Source organism: Apaloderma vittatum, unplaced genomic scaffold (assembly GCF_000703405.1).
Source record: "Apaloderma vittatum isolate BGI_N311 unplaced genomic scaffold, ASM70340v1 scaffold17515, whole genome shotgun sequence".
NCBI classification, from domain to species: domain Eukaryota; kingdom Metazoa; phylum Chordata; class Aves; order Trogoniformes; family Trogonidae; genus Apaloderma; species Apaloderma vittatum.
This window is the reverse complement of record NW_009716677.1, coordinates 20,749-44,676: the sequence shown is the minus strand read 5'-3', so window position 1 is coordinate 44,676 and position 23,928 is coordinate 20,749. Positions and strand designations below refer to the sequence as shown.

Below are 23,928 nucleotides of genomic sequence, written 5' to 3'. Positions count from 1 at the left end.
AGGCTTACCTCAACGCATTGTGCAACAACTTGATCTTTTAGTTCTTTTTTCTCCCCCCTTTTTCATGCTGTGCATGTCGTCAGATATTGAAACCTAACAGGCAAATGGTAAGAGTTTAGAAGAGGAGGAGATACAAGATCTTGTATCTGTTACTTCAGAGGATTAAAGGATGCAGCATCCACAGTGTACATGTGTTCAAAAATAAAATGGTGGCAAGAACCTGTTCGTGTTTTGCATTGTAGCTCTGTGACCATTGAAGAGCCGTGTTAGCAAAGACACTTTCTTTCACAGGTCACTCGGGAGCAGTAGTTTAATTTTACTTTAAGATGATTATTGCAGCAGTTCACAGCAAGCGTGTGGCTTGTTAAACATTACCATCGGTGTGAAAAGCAAATAGAAAGCTTCAGAAGACGTGACAGAACAAAGATCTTTCAAATTATCAGTAAATCCAGGCTCATGGCTGCCTCCATTTTGTACCTTGCGTAAAGATGAGAAAAGCAGTTGTGAGATCTGTCATCAGGCTGTTGGGATTTTATTATTTTTTTTTGGTCAGAGCTCTGTAACAAGGACTACAACTGTGCGAATCCCAGTTCCGTGCCTCTGTGCTGTACTAACAAATCAACTCTGGGATGACTGATTGCCTGTCTGCATGTGGTACCTTCCTCCTTGCTTGCTTAGTCTGCTACCAGTAAATAACAAGAGTCGAGCGTTTGGTCATTGTTCAGTGTGTCAGTGGCAAAAAGAGCTACGGAACAGCAGTATCTTCAGTTTCAGCACCCAGACTGCTTGCAAGAGCAGAGCTGGGCCTGTTGTAGAGCAGCAGCGTGTGTCTGGGCAGCATGTGTGTAGACAGACGACAAACTTGGCATCCCTGCTTCATTGTCAGAGCTGAGATTTTATTGTTGTAGAACTTGTTCAGAGTTTTGATAGTTAAATTTACTTGGGCAAGAGAATACAAAACCAACAAGTACAATGTTTTAGAACTGAACTTAGTTTTTGTAGCCTTGAAACAAAGTGTCTTTTCCTTAGAATTTTCATTGAAAAATACAATGACACCATTATTTTTGAATTGTTAAATGTGCTTGGGGTAAAAAGTGAACTTTCAGGTGATGCTGCATGGTGAAAATTATCTGGAGATGTTTAAACTCAGTGTTTTGCACTTATGTTAAAATGAATACCTTCTACCCAATACTTGCTTTCTGTTGGATGCTTATACTTAATTGGTCAAACTGATACCTTCATTTTCCTATCACTTCATGGTACTGGTCTGGATTTTCTTCATATCTCATGTAGCCTTTGTGGTGATGTGTTTTGAACCAAGAAGAAGGATGACTTGTGGGTTGTTAATTTTGCTCTTAACATAAGCTGTATTTTTTTACTAGTACTTTGTGTTGTATCCTTCTTGCTTTTTCACAATTAGTTGTCACAAGCTTATGTCCACAGATTTGTTTCTTTAGTGTAGCTGACTTGAGAAGAATCTAACTTGCCATGAATGGTCCTAACTGTTTGGTTGTTTTTTTTCTTTCGTGATTTTTGTCCTGCTTAGATGTTTGGAAACTGGACATTTGGTACTTTGGTCTTCACCGTTATGGTTATAACTGTTACGATGAAGGTACGATGTTATGTTAATTACTCTCTGTGTTTGGATATACAGGCAAATATGTAGTAGAGCAATAATTTAAAATCGATTCTGAAGTTATACAGAAGTAATCGATCCTTGATGATTCCAGATTAAGAGATTTTTATGTTGGGTTTCAATGGCAGTTAAAATTTTTTTTCTAGTTTTCGCATATTGCAACAATATTTAGTGTTTGAGCTGGAAGTTCCTAAGTATGTTCAGACCATTATTTATCATTTTCTGTGAAGTGGAGGGAAAAAGGAAGTTCAATGAAGTTATTTTTGTTTTAGATGGCACTAGAAACTCACTTCTGGACATGGATAAACCATTTTGTTACTTGGGGATCCATTGTATTTTATTTCATATTCTCCTTGTTTTATGGGGGAATTATCTGGTGAGTGATGTGGTTTTTTTCCTCTTCCTCTCCTTTCTGTAGGACATATGATAGATGAAGCTATGAAAAAACACTAAGTATTATGTTCTGCCATTTTGCTCAAAATTTTATGACAGAAGTCAGAAGATAATTCTTTAAACCTAAAATGGCCACTCGCTTTTGGTGATTCTTTTAGAAATTTGAGCAACGCTACTCAGCTGTCCTGTGCTCAAGACCAGGCATTAATTGTCTCTGGCAGCCCGTAACTATAAAGGCATTTTTGTTAATAAAAAGCATATAGGTTCCTGAAGATGCTATGTAGTAGATACTTTTGCAACATATATAAAAAATGCAGGTAATTTTGCAACAGGAATGGAGATGCTGGGGTTTGAATCATTAAAGCAATGTATCTTTGCTTGTGTTTTTGGGTCCTGGAGGGATAGGGTGGTGAACGATTTCCTGCAACACCACTTTATAAACAAGAACATTTCCCTCCAAAGTTCAGTGTGCTCCTTCCCCAGAGTTTCTTTGCAGATCAGGTTGGTTCCTTACAGACACAGTGCAGCTGTAACTGTATCCTGAGACTGCCTGCTTGATGTAGAATAAGACACGTGTAAGACTGCCTGCACTGTACTTTAGGTTCTAGAAGTTCCTTTTAGTAATTGCCACTTCTTTTAACTTTTCAGGCCATTTTTACATACCCAGGACATGTACTTTGTATTTGTTCAGCTGTTGTCAAGTGGTTCTGCTTGGTTTGCCATAATCCTCATAGTAGTTGCTTGTTTGTTTATTGATGTTGTGAAGAAAGTGCTGTACAGACATCTACAACCAACAAGTACTGAAAAAGCTCAGGTAATGTTATGCTTTTGTATCCAAGTTGATCAGTAGTCAAAAGAACCTGTGCTGAAATCTGTTTTGTGAACTAATTGCTTTCCTGTGATAGTTAAATATCTCACATTGCTGTCAAGTTCAATGCATAAAAGTATTCTGATTTTGAAAGGTAATTGTTAATTGAAAATTGCAAAAATGAGGACACGTTTTACAAGGGAATACTATTTTAGGTTTAAGTAGTTGGTATTAATAATAGTAGAATTATTTATAAAGAAGTCGCCTTTTGCATCTCAGCTTGCAACAGCGTGAGAGAATCATACTGTGCATTTCTGTGCTGCTTTAAAGATGGTGACTTACTCTCATTTTAGTGTAGCTGTTAGAAGCTCACTCTTCAGCTGTGATTGACACTGAGTAGTTCTTAATGTGATAAAAACAATAATTTTTAAAAATTGCTTCAGTAGGACTTCTTTTAATTAGTATTTCTTAAATCTTGATCATGTCATATGCCATCTCTGTGATTGTTGATTATGTAATTAAGTATAATTACCCATGTGGCATTTTCATAAATCCATAGAAGAGGTCTAAAGATATGCTGTGATAATAGAATCTCCCTCTGCATGAATAGGGCGACCAAAAACTCCTTGAAATCGTTCTGTTGAAATTGGGCTGTCTCCTAGGTAAATATCTCATCCTGTTTGAGTGTTTTCTTCTTTTTAGTGACAGTTATGGAGAAGTCATCCTGACCCATTGTTCCAGTAGTTACTACCTCTGGTTTCGTTTTTCAGCATTTTCATCTTTTTATACTTTTTTCTGCTAAACTGAAAAGCCTTTTATTAACAGGGATTTCTTTGTTGTTGGTTATTCACTGTTTGTGATCAAGTTAATCACTAATGAGTAGATTGGACTTGCATCTTTTGTCCAAAAGGTTATTTCCAGTTTTTGAATCATTTTGGTGTTTCTCTTCTAATCTTCACCATCCTCAACCTTATCTTGAATTTTGAATTTCACCAGTGGGCACAGTATTCCAGCATAGCATACATCAGTGCCATTTATGATAATAATGAATCTCCCAGCTGTTTTCAGTTCGCAAAAATAATATATATCAATAACCTGTTACCTTCTGCATCCCTTCATCATCTGCAACTGATAATACTGGTTTCTTCTGGCTTGCTGATGAGAGGTCAAATAGTGTAGGGCCTAAAAAGGTGTGAAAGTCAATGAAGAATTCAGTCAACAAAGATATCCCATATACCATCAGGTTCTGAAACCTCTTAGTGGTTTTCAGTCTGTTAGTGTGCCATATTAATTTTGTGATGTTGCTTAATCCAAATTACTTGGAGTTATGTGACCCAGAAAACTCTTAACTGCAGCACAGCAATACTGTTCCCTTTAGCATCTACCCTTGCAATTGCTTTGATGCAAGTGCATGTTGATTTACTTAAATTGTATTACCCTTATAATTTGTGTTCAAAAAAATAAATAAATCTAGATGAGACTTCCTCTTAATTTGCTGAGGATAGACATCATGCTGAAAAACCTACTGCTAGCCAAAATAGCCTATTGGTCCCTTTTCAAAACTGCAATATTAACTGCTTTTTTTTTCCGGTCTTGGAATTTAGTACCTAAAAGCCAAGGTAAAAGCCACTAGCTCTCAGAAGACTGTTCAACTAAACCTGATAACACTCCTGATTGCATGTTAGAGCACTTTTTGGATTAAAGAGTATTGATTTTAGAAAAATTCTATAGGTAATGATACTTATCTTCTTTTTTTTTTTTTCCCCCTTCAAAAACTAGTGGCGATGTTTATTGAACACTTCCCTTTCCTTCCTTCCTGTACATCAGCTGTTTCTGTTTGGCAGCGTATCAATACGCTTGTTGAGGCTTCTCATGTTCCTGAAGTGCTTGAATTAAAAACCAAAAAGCCCGCAGTGTTTTTCCCTAGCTTGGTCCATAAATGTCCTGATGCATTCTCTTGCTTCCTGAATCAATTCTAAAGAATTTCCAGGTTCATTTTGCTTCCATTGCAATTGTGTCGTCAAGGACAAAGTTGGACTTGTTTTTAAGACAAAATCTTGATGAGTGTGTAAGACCTTTCCTGTGGCTGTAGCTTGGTTCACAGCCACGGGGATTTTGCTTTGGGCATCTCTGTTAGTCATCCTCCTTTCCTTATTCCCATTCGACTTTGCAATTTGACAGTGTCAGCGTTAGGGTCTGTGTTTACCAAGATACTGTCTTTTTTCAGAAAATACTTAACTCCTGATATTGCAAAGTGGACTTACCTAAAACCTGATTTTACCAGAAATGCTTCGGCAGCCATTCAGTAGTTTCTCCGTGCGTGCCTGATAGTAAAATTGTATTTAAAAATGCTTTAGTTGGTTTGGGTTTTTTTTAAGGCATCTGTTCCTTTCTTGAAGTTTAATCTGTTGAGACTTTCCCACTCTTACTTTTACTGGCACAGTCAGCCCCACGAATTTTGTCAACTCCTCTTGTAGTGACAAAGTAGAGCTAAGTGAAGATGAATACTGTCAAGAAGTGACAGAATGCTTCTTTCATGATTATACCTCATTAGATTTGTTTAAAATTTCTAGTAAATGTTTTTCATTCCATTTAGAAGCAGAAAAGTCTCTTAACTTTCCAATAGAATTATTTTGCACAATGTCCTAAATGCTAAGGCATTTTCTGTGGAAGGTATTGAAAGAGGGAATATGAAACTTTGTATATTGCACTTTTAAACGTGTTTTTCATAGTGTAGATATAACTGAATGTTTTTAATTGCAGGACTAAATTAGTGTGTTTGCATATTGGGGGAAAGAATAAGTTTAGTTAACAATTTTTAAGTTTGTCAGGGCAGGATAAATTGTTGCATGAACTAATCACTGATCTTTACATTACAGCTATTTAGGCTATTTGTTTCTGTCCACCATCGTTTAAATTTTAAAATATTCTCAGGAATAGTGAGCTAAACACAAGTTTCTCAATTGAAAATGCTGACCCCTGTTGTTTTAATTTTTCAGAAACTGAGAACACTTAGTGCTCTGAATTCACTGTATCTGTAGGCAACTGCCCTAGTATATAAGGAATTTGATTTTATGTCTTTTCCAAGGTCACAGCATCAACAAGTCAGTTTGTCTCTCACCAGTTAGATGTTACATGTGGCGAAGTTATTCATAAGAGAGCAAAGAAATGTATGAAAGAGAAACACTTGGGAAATTCTGCTAAAGATAAACTTTTAAATGTAAATATTGTTCTGTCACAGCAACCAAAAAAAAAAATTGTCGTTTCTATTTTGAGAAGTTAGTATATTTAAAAATTTTACAGGCAAGCATGAGTTGACCTTTACAGAGGGATGGATTTAGTTAATTTTTCCTTCCTTTTTGAAATTAGGATGCGTATATGTAATATTTGTTTTCCTGCTTTCCAAGGTTTTTTTGCTAACCTTAAAGAAAATCTGTCTTATTATGTTTGACTTAGGTCTGTTGCCCTGAGGTAGCTTCTGGGTAATTTCTGACCATAGCTCTGTTACAGAATCATATAGGAGGAACTGAACAGTAAGGTCAATCAATCAAAATACAAGTCTTTGGGTAAATATAAATCACAGCACTGTTGAGGGGAGGAGGTAAAACTGGATGAAGATATCTGGTAAAGTATAGATATAAAAGTGTATAGGCCTTTTTTCTGAGTGTGGAAGTTAAGGTACAAGCTAAGAGCGATCGTACCAAACAATAACTGGCCGTGATGATCCCAGGAGCTGTCCTGAAGGTACCAGGCTTGTGTCCTGTATATGATGTGTATTCCACTTAAATAACAATGTCTTGTCCTGTGTCTTTCTCTTGGAAAATTACTGCTGCTACTTACTGACATGTATGTTCCATCCCTTCTCTGTCCAATTGTAGATGTACTCCAACAGAGTTGCTTTAAGTGACGAGTTCATCGCACTGCAGCCATTGTCCAGGGCAAGGAATCAGCTGAGCAAAATTAGGTAGAGTAGGAGGGACAGTTCCTCGTCAACTCTTATGCATGCTGAAGGTGAACTAACCAGTGCTGAGAGAGATGGGAAGAGGCATGAATATTAGTGGGTTGAGAGGGCGATACCTGTAGTGCAGATACGTTCAGTTTGGTTATTTCTCAGCTTTGCTCTGTGTTTTTGAGCCAAATGCTTCTCCTGAGTAGCATGTGTTGGACGTGCTTTTTTTAGGAAAAAAACATCCCTAGCATGACGCTCAACTTTCAGAATACAGATCTAGCCCTTCTTGCATCCCTTTTTAAATAATCACAGTTTCCAGCATGGTTATAATGCTTTTAATTTCTTTATGATGAAAATTAACAGTGCTTTTTGCATGTTGGATAATTTCAGCTTCATAAGGCTGTGATGGGACGGTCCGTGTATTTCAGGCAGCGGATTTCTTGCAAGTTGTTTGCCCATTTTAATTTGCTTTAACTTCTGTTGAAAGAGCAGAAAACGTTTTAAGTTTGGGTGTGTACATACACTTGTGCAGCTAAGGCTTTTTGTGTTTGTTTTGTGCATCTATAAAGTGAGTGTTGTTTGTTTTCAATGTGTATATAGGTACATATTCCTAAAGGCATTTGACTACTAAGTCCTAGAAAATTACTCAAAAGAAGACCAAAGTGTATATGTGTTTGTGTAGGTCAACCATTATGATTCTGAAACTCTTCAAGTGCACTAAGTTCAGTACATGAAATGCTATCAAATGCTAATTCTCTTTCGTAAGACTAAAACATTCATGTGCATCAATAATGTCTCAAACTGATGTTTTATTCCACCCTGATAGGCTTCCATATTCTATAGCAAGAATGCAAAGAACTGATTCCTTGTAAGGAATTTTTTTAAGGCGACTGTTCTTTAAAAACGTGTGTGTAGGTGCTAGGAGAACCCACTAACCTACATTTTTGGGCCGTAATTGCTGTTTGTTTAACTGAGGGAAAGCAGGAGACAGGAAGCCGGTGTTAGAAATTATTAGCAGAGAATTTTTAGCAGTTAGTTGAGACAGATGATACAAATCCTTTTAAAGAAGAGAAGGGGAAAAAAAGAGAAAAGCTTTGTGGTTCCTCTGAGACTGTGCTATACCTTTGAAAGGCAGAGCTTGAAACAGTTGCTGTGTCAAGCTGTTGGTTGTCCCACTGTGAAACTCAGCTTAGATTTCCACACACCCCAGGGATATAGTGGTGGGGTGGATTTGTTCGGGTTCTTTTTGTTTTGGTTAGGTTTGTACTTGCTAGCCTTAAAACAGGCAAACCTCAGTCTATGTCTTGAATTCTACTAAACCTCACAGGATATTGGGGAGATTCCTTAGCAAAGGCTTTTACAAGTTAGTTTTTAAAATTCTGGATTTATCAGTGTCATGTAAATAAGTTACCTTTTTAAAACTTTGGATAAATCTTATTTCCAGTGAACCTCTCCCTGAATTGTTCAAGTTAATTACTTTGTGCGTCATATCTACACGAAAGGTTTTATAGCAAAAGATTCTGTTTAACTTTCCAAAACTAAACACTTTTTAATGGTTATGCAGTTGGGTGGTGAAAGAAAAATAAGGCTGTCTAGGAATGCAGCGCTGTAGTTATTAAAGTACTAGAAACAGGAGAGTGCTTGCAAACTTGAGGGGATTTTCTTCATATTACAAGTAGAGAAGAGGTTGAAAAAAAATGAGGAATTTGTTTTGTCCGTGAGTAGCAAATCCAATTCTTTTGCCAGAGTTTTTACACTTAAGTGTCTAATATTAAGGTATCTGAAATACAAGCACCGAGTGCCTTATACTACACAGTTGAAATTGTAAAGTACAATGAGAAAGAAACAAGGATTTGGGTTTCTCTAGTTCTTTCTTTGTAGTCTTGGGATGAAGTTCAGAAGCTGTCCGGTGGATCCTTACCTAAAACAGTCAAAGGAAAAGCAGTTAATAGATGCAAACTACTCACTTCACTGTAGTAAATAAAAAACTAATTTGGAGTGAATACCACGGGTTAGTTTCAGTGGTGTCCAGGGCAGCTTTTTTCCAGAAGCTAGAAAGCGGAGAAGGCAAGGAAAACTGTAAAAAACTTGAAACAAAACAGCTGTTTGGTGAAGGCAGCTGTAAATGGCTAATTCTGTCCCACCTCCTCTGTCCGTGCCCACGTGGCAGTTGTCCTTCATGACTGCAGACTGATGAGCAGACTTGGGCAGCTTTTTTTTGTTGTTTGTTAAATATGTATAAAAACCTCAACAAGATTATGGCACCAGGTTAAACTGAGTTATGTCTTGTTCTGCAAACGTGCTTGCTGTTCTGTTGACACGCAAAAGGATACCCTTATGAATGCAAATGAGAAGACAAGTGTGATGTTCTAATCACTTTGTTCTAATCGCTTTTTGCTGTCTAAAGATTTCACAATGTGCAAAAAGAAATCTTCGAGTTTAGATTAAGTACATTTGTGACATAGAGTTAAAAGGTTTGAGAGGGGGTCATAAGTGTCCATCTCACTCCTGTAAGTCGGCAACATGGTCTGGTGTGTTCCTGGTGAACTCTGGCCTCTGAACTTTACTGTCACTTCTGTACCTTGGGTCAAGTACCGGCTTTCTGCTTGACTAGAGACTGACTGAATACTTCTTTCCTTTGTAGCTGTCTCTCCTGTTCTTGGAACACGTGGAATAACATATCTTAGGGCCCCATTGAATCTCATTTCAGATTTTTCCATGTGAATAAATTTTCACGTGTGCATGTACGTATACATGTGTCCGTGCAGCGTAAGAACAGTCAGAAATCTTAAGCCACATGTGAGAAGTGTTGCCGAGACAGCTGCTTTTACTCTCCTTACTGGTGGGATTAACTATGTTTATAGAGTTTTTACCTTTGGACAGTGTATTGTGACTGTGCACAATACTAGGGGGATTTCAAACACACACACAAAAAAGTTTTTTCTTTACAGGGAAAGCTGTCAGTGCATATCATTGTCTGGGACTCTCAAACTGTAGCGTGTGCCTTAGTGCAGCCAAGACCCTGTTCCTCCCCATCTGCAGTCCCATGTGTCCGTTGTTGCCTTGCTTTCCCTCCGTCTCTGTGCAGATCCGCTTCCTTTAGCCGTCTCCAGAAGTCCAGACTCCTGGCCCTGGCTTTATGGCCTCTTGTTACTCATCTGCGTTTTTTTCCTCTAGTTACTATTTCATAGGATTCCCCTCCTAAGAGCTGTCATATCTGATCCAGCCCAGCTGTTCAGAAGGCAAGAACAGACAGGTTTCTGTTCCTTTTACAGCATGTGCTTTCTGTAAGGAACGTATAATTTCCAGGAAAGCTGTTCAAGTGCAAACATGCATTCATACTAGTGAAGTATCCCAGAACATCCTAATATGCTAAACTTTAAACAAGGGTCATCTCTCCTCCTGTACAGGTCTGTAAGTTGTGCTGGCACAGTGTGGTGCTGAGCTGTTAGGTAATCCACAGAATCTGGCACAGGAAGAGGGAGTAAATGAGAGGAGAATAGGCTATTTCATATTTATCTTCAGTCACAACAGTGCACACATTTACTTGAAAATACTTTTGTCTCATGGCTTTGAAATAAGGAAATACTTCAGCATTTATGGGTTTATTTGATTCAAAGAGACGAGAGGTAGGAGAAATAGAAAAATATTGAAGACATAAGTGCCAGTGAAGTTAGATGCTGACATTTGTCTATTTTCTTTTATAATTTTAAATCTAATTGGTTTGGATTTTGGTATACAGTATATTAAGGGTTAAAGAAAGTGAGCTTTACAATAGGGAGCAAGTTTTAACATAATAGTGGAATAGTGATAACCGTCTCGTACATTTTCTGAAACACCCGTGTGGCACGAGACGTATTGGCAGCTCAGGAAGTTACGCTGCAGTGCTCTTAACTTGGTGTACAGGGTTAAATACATTGCCTGTTCGACAGAGTCCCAACTGTATATTTCAGTGTGATTAAATGCTCAGTTGAAATGTCTGTCTTGAGGCCTACAGAATACTCTGTAATAAGACAAACAGACTGAAATGGTCCTTTCTGTTAGAAGAGGGGGAAGACAAATAAAATTCCAAAATCCAAAAATTTGAAATAGAACACAGATTTTCAGATTTTGTGGGTTTTTCCCTTTTGTCGTCTCTGGTGCGCAAAAAGAACGCTTCGTGCGCTGATATACGCCTGTGTGATCCACCAATTAACGGAAAACATTGCCGCTTTACCTTGTAAATACGCCTTGTCCTCGCAAGAACAGATCTGTAAAATGAAAGTTCATGTGAAAATGGTAACTGTTTTGAAGCAATGCGAGTGTGGTGCTTTATAAGATTTGTTGCTTTTCTGTCCTTCTAGATGGAAGAAGATAAGGGTTCAGTCAGCTCAGCATGTGACTTTGCTGAAAGCAGGCACAGAGGGGAGGACAATAGGCAACTCCTAGACCCATCTAGCCTACCCGACAGTTCTTACGTTCACTAGGTAGTACTCCCGCTCTACCCTAATGTGTGTGTATATATATTGATATATAATCATATATAAACAGTCATGGAGCCATCTCCAAAATACCCATTTTTTGGTATCTACAAGCAAATTTGCATCATAGTATGTGGGTTTGATTTTTTTTTTTCCTTATCAAGCTGAACCATTCTTTAATTCTGCAATTCAGTTGCTTTTTGGTTTATTACATGAAATGGGCCATTATCATGTAAGTATTATGCTTATTTTGATCCTGGGTCTTGCCTTACAAAGATACTTTATTTGCAGCTCAAATATTAATAATATCAGATATTTCTCTGTACTAATCATTTTTTTAAAAGCTTTGTCTCTTGTGCCTTTTATTTCCTGAAAGTTTGTTTCAGATCTTCAGAGACCGTTATGCTTTACTGCCTTTCCATGACAGCTTTTTCTTTGGTATAAAAATATGATGTCCACCACAGAGAAGTGAGAAAGGGGCTCTCTAGCATAATATAAATATCTTCCAAGTAGTGGATATAAGTATCAAAATCTATGTTCACTAGGCAGTAATACACAGTATATCTATACATAAAATTGAATTTATTTTTATGTTGTCCTTCATCCTCTTCTAGTATTCTTTACACTTAACTGTGAGTTTGATAAAGTATAAATTTTTGTCTAGGCTTATGTAAGCTCACATTTGCTGTTTTTTAAAAAAGGGTAATGTTAACTTTTCCATAAACTGTGGTTCAGGTTCTTAGCTTTTTGCGACTATCTAACTTGAGAAGAACAAAGGAGATTCTAGTGAGGAAGATGACACCAGCTCTCTGAAATCCACAGCTGAGGGTTCACTCCTTGGAAGCTAGTTTGGGTTATTCTTGTTTCCTCCTTCTGCCAGTCTTTGAATTGTATCTAGGACTGCTAGCTCTCGGGTCAGCAGATTCTAGGAGGGGAAAAAAACCCACAAAAATGTGTGGTCCATCTTGATCCCACATACAATCACTGTAATACGCCCTTTTACAGTAACTTCAAAGATATTACTTTGCCTGCTTCAAGGTAATGGATTGTCTAAATATTCTTCTTGAAATCCTAAGTGTAGGAGTGTTGTGAGTTTCTTTTGCATTGCTGCAAACACAACTGTGCAGATCACTGCTTGTGCAGCAGGAGCTTGCTTTCTGACCTCCCAATAGGAATTCCTTCTGCTCTGTGTCATTTCTTGTCTGATACGCTGCGAGTGCAGCATGAAGTGGCTGGGAAGGTCATGTTTGCTGGTCCTGCAATGGTGCAAGTCATGCTGTCCCTAATTCTGATATCTTCTGCATCAGTGCAATTGGGACCAGATGTGATGGTCGTTGGATAAGGCTGTTCAGGGACTCGAGCGCTGTTGGGGCGTGTTTCGTTTTAAACAAAACCCCTTTTAGTCCTGTCAGTTGTGGTGCTTCTGCTCCTGTCTCTCAGGTATTTATGGAAGTCCAGTGTCCTAGTAAATGTTCGGGTTTTATCCACAAGACCTCCCAAATGCACGCGAGTCAGTCAGCAGTGTTCTGCCTGCCCTCACCCACGGCTTCCGAGGGGCAGCAGCTGAATCGAGGGGTTCGGTTTGTCGTACTTTCTGTAAATTCCTACAGTTGTGAACTGGCAATCCTGTAAGTGTCACGTGAAGTGGTGTGATGGGAAGATCTGGAGGGGCCATGGAGAATGTGGAACTGAGCTGAGGAAGGGGCCGGTGTAGGGATTTGCTGCGTGGAAACACTCGTTCTGCCTCTGTGCTCCCTCCTTGTCCTACCAGTTGGGATATTTTTTTCTCTTGAATTTCCAAGTGCCTCTGGTTTCTACTGGCTGCCTCTTGTTTGCAGTACAGGAATTGTTCTGTTTTGAAGCTGTAATCTGTCTGGTTGCCTGTTTGGGGAGTTAGGAAGGAATGTTCCTAGTAAACCCTTCCCATAGGAAACTCTGAGGTTCTTTGCTTTCCTTGCAATGTTGGGCAAGTGTGAGTGGCATGAAAGAAATTGAGGTTGGGAACCAAAGTCCTTTGACAACAGTCAGGTCACATGGTGACAAGTTGGGGGAAGCTCTTAGATGAGCTGAGTCATATCATAGATTAAGATGCCTCCTCCCAGATTTCTTCATTCGCTGGTGTTTGAGAGCGAGGTGAGGATAACGGATGCTTGAGTTTAGCCTGTGTGTTCAGCATTTGTTTGACAGGATGCTCTCATGGAGAGTTGAAATGAAAAAGCAGCCCCACGATCCACCTTGTTATTTCCTTTTGGAAAGGAGACTGAAGTCACTTTTGGATATTCTCCAGTGGAACTAGATTTCACTTTTAGTTATGCTCCAGTTGCCTGGGGTGCAAAATAAGAGGAGCATGCTGACAGATGGCACTAAACTTAAACCTCACACATCTCTCTATTACTGCTTTCATTTTGTTTGCGTCTTTTTCTCCCCTGCAAAGACTGAATAGTACAAAATTCATTATGCCAATGTCGAATTATTCTTCATGCTGGCATGAACGTGGCTGAAGCTTTCTAACAGCAGCCTTGTTTGCATTTAGATAAAAGATAGTCACAACATTCAGAATGTGCTTTTGTTCCTTACCACGCCAATGGTATCTGTGGGAGCGATATAATGTAAATTGTTATAGGAAGCTGTGTAAATTATTATAGGAAGCAAGCCACTTCTTGAGGAAGAATTATTACTTAGATCAGGTTCCCACATTGTATTTTGCAGCCCTGCTCTGAAGCTTTCTCTCGACAGATTTCCCTTAAAATAAAGCAGACCTGCAGCTTGTAAAAATTGTTGTGCCTCCGCTGAGGTTAATCAAGGCATCACAGCTTAAGCTGCATGTCGCTCTGCTCCGGAGATGCATTATAGCTGTAACGCAGAGAATTGCTAACCAGCTTGTTTCCAACGTTAAGCAGAGATGGTGCTAAATGATTTCCATACACTCACCAAGGCTTCATTCAAGCCCTGGGAAGATCAAATTTTAATGTATAGAGACCTTAGGAAGGGAAATGGTGATGTTGTGCATCATTATAGTTCTCCTATGGAATTGAAAAATATTCAGCACTCCAACTATAAGCAAACCTGGTTCTCCTGAGTGTTTTCTGATAACATCTTTGTCGCTAGAATCTGCGAGTACTGATTGATTTTTTTTTTTTGATTTTTTTTTCTTCCTTCCAGCTTACTGAGGCAGGTTCAGGTATCAACTGCTTGGACTCCATGTGCTGCTTCTCAGATGGGGAAACAGCATGCACATCTGTTAGAAGAATGCTGGAACGACTAATGGGAAGATGTAGTCCATCCCGGGTCAACAGGTGTGGCATTTCTCTCAATAGCCTTTGCTGCAGACGATTCTCCTATAAACTGGAACCTGATGAGCCTGCAGCAATAGATGTCTAGCAAACCAGCTGCAGGTTTTGCTTATTTAACTAGGAATTGCAACTCTTTATTGTACTTTCTTCATCCTAAAAGATCAGTTTCTTGTTTCCTTTTTGAGTGCTTTCTTTTGGGATGGGGAGGGGAAAACAGAATTTTTGAAAGATTTCTGTTAAAAACGTTTAGTTTGGCTTACTTCAAGTTTCTTGTGTTGTATCTATCGTAATTTCTCCTGATTTTTGTACACTCTTCTCTTTAGAAAATCAAGCCTTGCTGCTGTTTTTTGTTCTCCTTTTTATGATTATTTTTTTGCCTTCACAAATCAGGAGTTGTTTGTAAAGTCGAAAGACTTTTCCCTTTGATTCTTGATGTACAACCTCCAAATATTTACCTTGGAGCTTGCATTACTCCTGAAGATATACAAAAGGCTCACACTCCCCCCCCCTTAAATATAACTTCATTGTTAGAAGGAGAGTCTTTAAATCTTTCAGCCATTGATTGATATGAAGATGAAATATTTTTGTAGTATAACTTTTATAATCTATTTCTAAAATCAGAGTAATTGACAGAACAGAACCTTCAGGTTCTAACAACTTTAAGCGTTTTTTTTTCCAGTTCTAGAAGGTATATTGTCAAAATCATGTGTGCCATTCCAAAGTACGTGCTAAATAAATCTTTTTTCCTTCACAAACCACGTGTGGAAAAAAACAAAACCAAACCCTCAGTGGAATAAAAGAACGTTAGAGTAAGTGAATACATCTAAGGAGCAGTACTGCTCTTGCGGTCAGTGTAGCTATGAGAGAAGCTCTTAATAAATCTGCCAACATGCTGTCTCCCTGTTTCCAAATAAATAGGGATAGCCAACAAACATGGAAATATTTGGGGGTAGAAATAAACCCAGTCTTTTGTACATCGTGATCTCTCAGTCCCTGAATGATATCATGGTCCTTCGCTGGGCAAAAGGCAAACCTGAAAAAGTTGCACTTCACACATTTCTGAGGAAACTCATCTTGTACTCGAACAACTTTGTCTCTTTTGGTGAAGGCTGTGATATCGTTCATTCAGTATCAGAATCTTGCGTGGGTAACTTTTCACTGGCAAGATGTGTCAGTTCTGATTCTGCCTTTAGGTATCGCCGTGCTGTGTCGTACATCTCTGGTTTGAACTCCTGTGTTGAACACAGTGTCTGTGGTTTCAGTCAGTTTCTCTCCTCTGGCTTGCTTGTGAAATTTATTCAATGTTTCTACAAATCTAGGGTATGATTATGCAAAAATGTTCCATTCCATATGAAAAATGAACTGTTATGATTACATTTTTAATTCAAACTCTTGCTGTATAGAGAGTGGGCATGATGTATGAAATAAACAATTTAATAGAGTTTTTAATTTACAGGGTGAGCATTTACTTGGTCTAAAAATCAACATTTTGGTAGCAATTGCTCTTAAGTTTTTGGGGGTTTTTTTTCCACTTCTCTGTAAAATTGTGCTTTCCAAATGAGGAACTTCTCATGCTACTTTTTTTCATTTATTGTTATCTAATTAGGGCAGGTTTTCAGGTAACATTTGCCTTAGTAACGTGTAGTCTTATAAGGTAGGTATTCTGTGTCTTATTTTCTGCAATACATTTATGTTTTTACAATTTCCTCTTTCTTCCACTCGATTGTTTTCTTTCTTTAAGAACTTACAAATATTTATTGAAGTTAACTCATATTTGACAGAATATTAAACACTTTTTGAAGACTGCTTTTTCTCAGGTTTCTTGTCTGCTTACCTCATGTGATTTTCAAAGTTCCATCTAGCCGAATAGTTTTAGAGTTGTTAGAACACAGAAGTGAGTATTACGCTTAATGAATATGCAAAACTGTTGGTGCTACACTAAGGGCTTGAAGTTCTGTATTTTTTGCTTCTGCCTCTGGTTGAAATTACTCTGAACCGTGTCCTAGTTCCACTTAAATTTATGACAACTCAAAAAGACTTTTCTTTCATTTCAGTCTTACTTGTTTTCTTCCATGGCTTCTGTTCCTTCCACTCAGCACTGACACTTCAAACCTAGTCTAAGAGTCAAGTGCTAAGACTATTTTTGCCCTGCACCTTCCTGGTAATATGTGAATTTTTTTTTTGTTTATTTTTTAATGTGCTATTTGCTTAAATCATGAGCCAGTTACAAGTTGTGAAGGGCTGAAGGTACAATTAAGGAATCTATTTGGTGGTTTTAAAATGCATGTAAAATTGGTTAGCCTTTGTTCATGAGCTTGGGCTGCTTTGGTTTTTACCTAAGGCTGCTATCTTCAGGAGACTGCGCAGTCCCAAACAGAGTGCTCTTTGGAGTACTTGCCGTTTATAAACCAGCCTCTTATTCAACCAGAAGGTAGCTGCAAATTATTTTTGTTGAATGAAGTGATGCTGATAAATACATTGTCTGTGAGGGTGCTGTAGAATGAAGAGCACTATTTTAAATAATGTTGCTGTAGCTAGCTTGTGTTGTGCTCTGTGCTCCTGATATTCTGTCAAATATGATGTTCTGTCAAATACGGTAACTGAACGTGAAATCAGAGATGGTATCAAATTTTGATAGAAGCTTTGACGAATCAAAGTTGTACAAATGCTTGGAGTAGCGGGCCACAGGAATACAGTCTCTTGTACTCAATTTACTGCGTGTAAAATGTATTCAGTAAGTATTTTCTGTAGCTTCATTTCACCAGTTAGAATATAAAATGTGTGGTGTGGTATGATAAAATGCATTTTTGTTTGTCTGTTCCATTAAACTGTCTGTCAGCTTGTCACTAAAATATTAAGAATGCTGGATCACATATATTTCTTGTACAGTAGGATTCATTACCGTGTTGTTCAGCTCTCCCATTAGTGATACTTGTGTCAAGGCACTGCATGTAAAAGTTGTAAAGAAACAGCAGATTTCTGACAGAGGCGTATTTGGAGAATGTTTGTTACATTTTGATTTCCTGCATTCCAACTGTCTATTTTTCAGCTTTTCACATACAGTCCTATAATATTGTTCAAAGAAGAACAGTGTATCTTCTTTGCCCTCAGAAGAAGGACACTGTGAGATCCCATCTGATACTCAATAGGTTAGGTAGTTTTCCCGAGACCTCGTGTTTAAACTTGAACAGCAGGGGATGAAATAGATTCATGGCTGTAGATGAGTTTTGCCTCCCCACAACTTCAGGCAGCGTGGATGTTTAACGTGAAAAGAACACCACTGCACTGGATACCCGTGGTTAGCTGCGCTTTCCACGAGGCTTTACTAGAACCACAGGCTGTGTCAAATCACAGCATTTGCAGTGCCTCAGCTTACACAGGCAACATTCAGATTTTCCTTGAGGCATAATATTAAAAATTTGGTTGTCCAATTGGCATATAAACCACTGGTGGTCATTTTAGTTCACAGTGATGAAATAATCATAGCTGTGAGACAACTTTCCCAGAAAGCTAAACACAGAATTGTTAATTACATAGTTGGCATGATTACTTGCAGTGCATTTTCAAAGGTTTGAATGGATTGCAGGTGCCTACATGAAATGAATAGATTAGCCTTTTAATTTAAGGGTTACGCTTGCCTAATCTCAAACACTTTTATCTTTTGCTTTCATAGACTTTTCTCCTCACCTCTAGCTTATAAATTCCCAGTCAGCCAAACTTTTCTTTTATTGTTACTTTAGATCATGGAGTTCATCGGATCCCTTCTATGCCAACGACAGAAGCATCTTGACTCTCTCCACAATGGACTCATCCACTTGTTAATAGGGACGTTTGTAAATGCCCTGTGGAAGCCCTGTGGTGCTCACACACCTCTAGTAGGTCCTGAAGCGAGTTCAGTGCTACATCCCTGCCCTAGAAAAGACTTAGCATGATGCCTCCCACAAACCGTGGCTTGTCTTGTGGCCTAGCATAAGTCATTTGGACAGTAATCGCTTCCAGTATTTTTTTTTTCCTAATCCTATCCTGTCTATCCACAAATGAGTAAACTTTTTTTTGTAAGGAACGCTTTTACCTCTGACGATTTACAGCTTTTATTTTTTGTTTCGTTACCATATGAGCGTATTGGAGTCCTATATTGGATGCTAAAGCCATCACCATAGCACAGTGATGAAATCTTACTCCTCCCAAATTCAAGTGATCCAACAGAACTGAATTTGCACAATGAAACTTCTAGAAGTTGCATTTTTCATTATGACCTTTCACTTTAAAAAAACACCTTAGTTTTGATCTGTCTCTTACAGATGCTTACAGTTTACAAATCAATTTTGTAATTTCCATGGACGGTTACTGTGTTCTATAAGCAATCAGCTTAGTAATTTTTTAGAGTTAAATACAATTAAAATATTTATGCTGGTGTACAAATGGCAGTATCATAGTCGTTGCTTTGAAAAACACTGTTAACTTTGGCAAATCAGTAATTTGGAATAATAAGGGATATAACAGTTCATTATTCTCTTAAAATATAACTCAGAATCCAGTCATCTTTTATTATGCCCTGTGTGTTTTGTTAGCAGTTCTTGATCCTGACATGGAAAAATGTGTAAGAATTGGTGAATTGCGCAGAAGTCTCGCTAGCATAAATTTTTTGAATTATTAATCCTTTTAAAGTTGGGGAATTTTTGCATGTTTTATTCTTTTTCATGTATTTATATTTGGTCATGTTGTACTTTGAAGATGCAGTTAATGCTTAATTATCTTCATATATCTGAAGGATCCGAGACATTGATGGCAATGTTTTGATACCTAAGTATGCCAATAAAAACAAATTGCACAGATGGAGCTTTGAATGGTACATCTTGCAGGAACATCTGTGGTCCAGTATAAACCTGTTTGGGCGATTGGAACTTGCCTGTTCATCCACCTGGGAGGCTAAACCTACTGGTTGTATTTAGAGGTGGGAGAGAAAAGGGAGGTGCTGCCACCCGGGACATCTGTAGGGCAGTGTCTTAAGTACAGATTTTAGAGCTGGAGGCTCGCAAAAACGCTGCTGCCTGTGGACCCTTGTTTGGAAATCCAATTTTATGTCAGTCTCTGGCACTGCAGTCCCATCCATAAGTGGAAGAATCTTCCTGTTAGAGGGTAAAAGCTGCATGATAAAATTATCTTTGGGTGGAATAAACTGTAAATCAAACACAGACAGGAAATAGCAAGCATAAGGACTTTAATAAAGATGTGGTTCAGCGTAGCAGTTGGACAAACTCAATATTAGCTGCTTTCACCCTGCCTGGACACATTTCCAGTGCTGTCTCCCAAGCAAATCACACAGCAAATACTTCTTATGTTGTAATTCAGAAAGACACATTTTACCCTCCTGGGCTGCTGCCTCCTGTTAGTCATCCCAAATTCTCTCGAGTTCCATGAGCTGCAGGGGAGAAGCGTTTCCTTTTCAAATGCTTTGGGGTTCCCTACCTATGAGCAGCTGCTGTTCATTATTCTCATTCATAACTTTAACTAGCATTATTTGGATATAATATTTCTCCTTGTGAAGCTTTATTTTTGCACTGATGACTGGAAGCTTCACTCTGAAAGCTGCAGCAACTGCTGGACTTCCAAGATTGTTCTCATTCAAGATTTTCTCACTGTTCAAGACAACGTTTGTGTAGTAAAGAAATTTCCTTGCGACCTTGTTTGGAAACTTGTAGTGACTCAACTCTGCAGTACCTGAGGGTTTGGGCCCACTGATATAGATGAAGACCAGTTCACAAACTGATTAAGAAGCTCAAAGGATGTGTTATGAAACAGAAGAAACAAAGTCAAAGTACAGCAAATTTTCCCTTTAAATAAGTGTTTAATTTGGTGTTACGAGTTTGCATCTGTATCAGCCTTCAGGTGCGTTAAGTGTAGTAAAGCTTAAGCTTGAAAATCTCACTTGTACGCTAGATCCCCCCCCATTGAGCATCCAGACAATTAAGAATGGCTGAAAAGTGCGTCTTGCCTACTCCATGTAGTACCTATCAACACATCACGCATCTGACTGCACAGAGGCTGAAACCTGGTTCGTGTGTAGAAGTGCAGTAACCCGACTGTCGTCTCTCCAGTCCCTCTGAAAACGTATCCGCAGAGGCAGTACCAACAAAATGCACTTGGATTCCACGTGCTCCTATATCCTATATATATATTTACGTATCTATACATATAATACTTAATCCTGTTTTAAAATAATTATTTTCTTCTTAGCAGTCTCTCATTCTAAGAGATTTCATACAGCCATAGATACCTAGGAGGTAAAGCGTTTTTTTGAAGCACTCTAATCAGATATCTGCTGTTTGGCCATCTCTCGTATGTGTGACTCACGGTGTTTCACTTCCCAGCAGTACGTGTTTGTCCGTGTCAGCCACAGCGTTCTGATCACCCCGTCGGTGTCTGTGCCCATGTAACCTCATTAGTCCGAGTGGTCAGTGCATCGTGTATTGAAATACAACCTGTGGTTAATTCTGCGTAGGAGGAGGCAGAGGCTTTGATATGCAACCCCGCTCCAAGCATTTAGATCGGCTCAGCTCTGTACATGGACATGTTTTGGCTTTTACCACACCAATAGGTTAAATTTTTGCACAAAAAAAAAGCACAGTCCTATATATGAAGAATAATTTTCGTTCATTATGTGTTTCTTTAAAACCTTCCATCTCCTCTTCTCCCTTTTCCCCCTGCTTTCCCTTTTCCCAGTGTTTGTAAGGTTACCGAAGAAACATGCATTTAAACAATTCAGGAAGAACTTAAGAATCCATCTGTCTGCCAAGGTATATTTTTCTATTTGCAGTAAATCTAAATCAGTAATTTCTCATTTAGTAAGAACGTAGAATTGATTTGGATCGGACCAGACTTTTCTGGTCTGACACCGTTTGGGTGGAAGAAGTGACTGTGGTTTTGAACCGATCTCACAACTCTTTTCAAATTGCTTCTGTTCAAGGAAAAAAGTTTTTGTGTATTTTTTTGGACAGCTAAAAGTGTATGAAACCATTCACTGTGCATTGGGTACAGTGTAGAGTTCTTCATGAGAAGACTGAGCAAAATACAGCTAATTGAGTGAAAGGCTACCAGCATTCATCTCATTTAAGAGCGTGAATGGGTGAGGGAGATTTTGCCATAGAAAGTGCTTTAGAATTATCTCTTAGCCTTGAAATCTGTAACGTATGGCAGAAAAGCCGGTAGTAGATGTGTGTAGTTACAACCGAGAGTGATGTACGATTGCTTTACTGTGCAGTGTCTCTGGAGAAGCACCTTCTCTGTGGCCACCTTCAGAACGGGACTGAGTTCTCAGCAGATTTTAGTTCTTGTGCAGTGAAAAATAGGGTTTACTTTTGTTACTTACTTAGAAAAATGTAGCTTTAGTTGCCAAACTGAAGATTAATTTTTTTTAAAGGGTCTGGTGGAAAAGATTAGGTGGGAGGATGCTCTGAATTTTTTCACAAGCTAAAATGTAAATATTCTGCTTAAAATATTCTGTATATTTTTTAAGGTTATGGGAGGGAGGGGGAATAAAATGTGAAGGAAGGAATGCTGAAACCTTTGACTTTACATTTTCAGAGAGAGTTCTTGTTTTCTAGTGCAAAAGATGGTTTGAGAAAAGATGATTATGCAATTCAGAATGCATATTAGACAACCGTAATTTCTTACTGGAAACATTTGGTAATACTTTCAAACACGTTTTTTATGAATGACAGTATAACTTCTATATTGGAAAAAAAATATTATTTTATAGTGTTAGAAATATCTGAAAGCTCTTAGTCTACATTATTTTTAATAGTGTTTATCTGATACTTCTGTATTTCTAAATATTTATGATTTTGGTGAACTTCAGTGTTCAGAATTGCACTTGATAGGCTTCTGAACCATTTAGTTTGAGATGCTTGTTTGCTTGGTGTAGAATAGCCAGTAACTCCCACGCCATTGCGCTGCCTTGTTAACACAGACATCCCGGGTTTAAAGGAGTTGTTCCTAGAGCTGGACAAACGGTTTGTTTCTTCCGTTCCAAAATTATTCCCCATTAAGACTTTTTTCTTGGCAGATCTGGGGTTTTTCTTCTGTGAATGTGTTTGGGTTTTTTTTTATCGTGGATGTTTTGTATGTTCTTTGCTTCTGTTGTGTGCTTCCAGCGGCGTGGTGTATCTGGTTTCTGCTCACTGTTGGACTGACTCAGTGTTTAACAGGAGGAGGAAAGACGAGATGCTTGTGGCTCTATCAGCTCTTGCCGTCCGTCGTCCCAGAAGCACTCGCGCATCGGTATTTGCAAGGCTTCTGCTTTCCATAGAATTCTTTCCCTTCAGCTTAAATGCTCCTCGTAGAGCCATCAGAACTAACGTGGTAGAGACCGTGTGTGCTGCCCAAGCTGCTGTGGCTTTCGTGGAAAGGAATGTTCTCATGACCTTGAAGTTTTCGCCTTGCTCTAGCTCTTGCCACGCTCCGATGTTGTATTACAATAAGTACTTAAAATTGTCATCACTGTAGCTATGACCCCTTCTTTTTTCTTTTTTTTTTTAATTTGTTGTTTCCAGTTTACATAAATGCATAGACATGAATAAAACCTGAGGGGGCCATGGGCTAAAGACCCGACGTATGACGTGGAGTGGAACCTAGTCTGCTGTGTGACACAGCGGGGGCGTGCCTAGGAAAAACCTGTGGTATTAAGTGGCCTGTGACATTAAGTTTTCTTCAGCATTTTTAAAGGAAATTATGTGATGCAGCTGCAGGTTCTCAACCATTTTACACTTTGGCAATGGGATAAAAGGTAATCCATGGGCAACATAGTTTAGAAAGGTTAAAAATGAGACATTGAAGTATAAATAAGACATCATTACCACAGCAAAGACTAGTTTTATTTTATTTTTTTTTTTTACAATTCCTGGTTAACAGTCCCATGAGAGATTTCAAGTCTTAGGCACACAACAAATAACAAATCCTTTAGATGGCTGTTTTTCCACTGAAGTGTGATCAAGTTATGCTTCGTTTTTGAAGAAAAAAAACAAACAAAACAACAAACTTGAATGCTTACAGTCTCTGCAAGAAGTACCTTTTTAAAGATGTTGATCCTTAATTTCAAGTAAATAAGGGGCATTGACAACTGGAAACTGTAGCAATAACTAGTACAAAGAATTCTGGACCTCTGGCACTGTGGCTGCCTCATGTTATTTTGTTTCTCTGACAGCGAGTCTCTGCTTGCTCATTGTACAGCTTGGTCAGTAGACGTTTGTTTTAAAGATGGTTTATGAAAATTATATTTATTAAATAAAAATTTCACTTCTAGCTGAGTCATTGTTTTAATTACCTAAACGCCACAGTCAAGCAACGTTTGCAGTTCCACGTGCCCACATGCTGCACGGACGTACCGATGT

The 23,928-nt window shown here is 38.5% G+C and overlaps 1 protein-coding gene across 1 annotated transcript in view; it reads left to right on the top strand.

Annotated features, from left to right (window-relative positions):
* The window catches only part of ATP11B (ATPase, class VI, type 11B), a gene marked incomplete at its 5' end in the record, with an annotated part of 30,221 nt that extends 11,659 nt beyond the window's left edge, over window positions 1-18,562 (top strand). The window contains 5 exons of the mRNA XM_009869642.1: window positions 1,547-1,612; window positions 1,909-2,012; window positions 2,678-2,843; window positions 14,409-14,542; window positions 18,280-18,562. Of these exons, the coding sequence (XP_009867944.1) occupies window positions 1,547-1,612; window positions 1,909-2,012; window positions 2,678-2,843; window positions 14,409-14,542; window positions 18,280-18,361 (552 nt within the window). The remainder of the gene's footprint in view (window positions 1-1,546; window positions 1,613-1,908; window positions 2,013-2,677; window positions 2,844-14,408; window positions 14,543-18,279) is intronic.
* Between the last annotated feature and the right edge of the window lie 5,366 nt (window positions 18,563-23,928).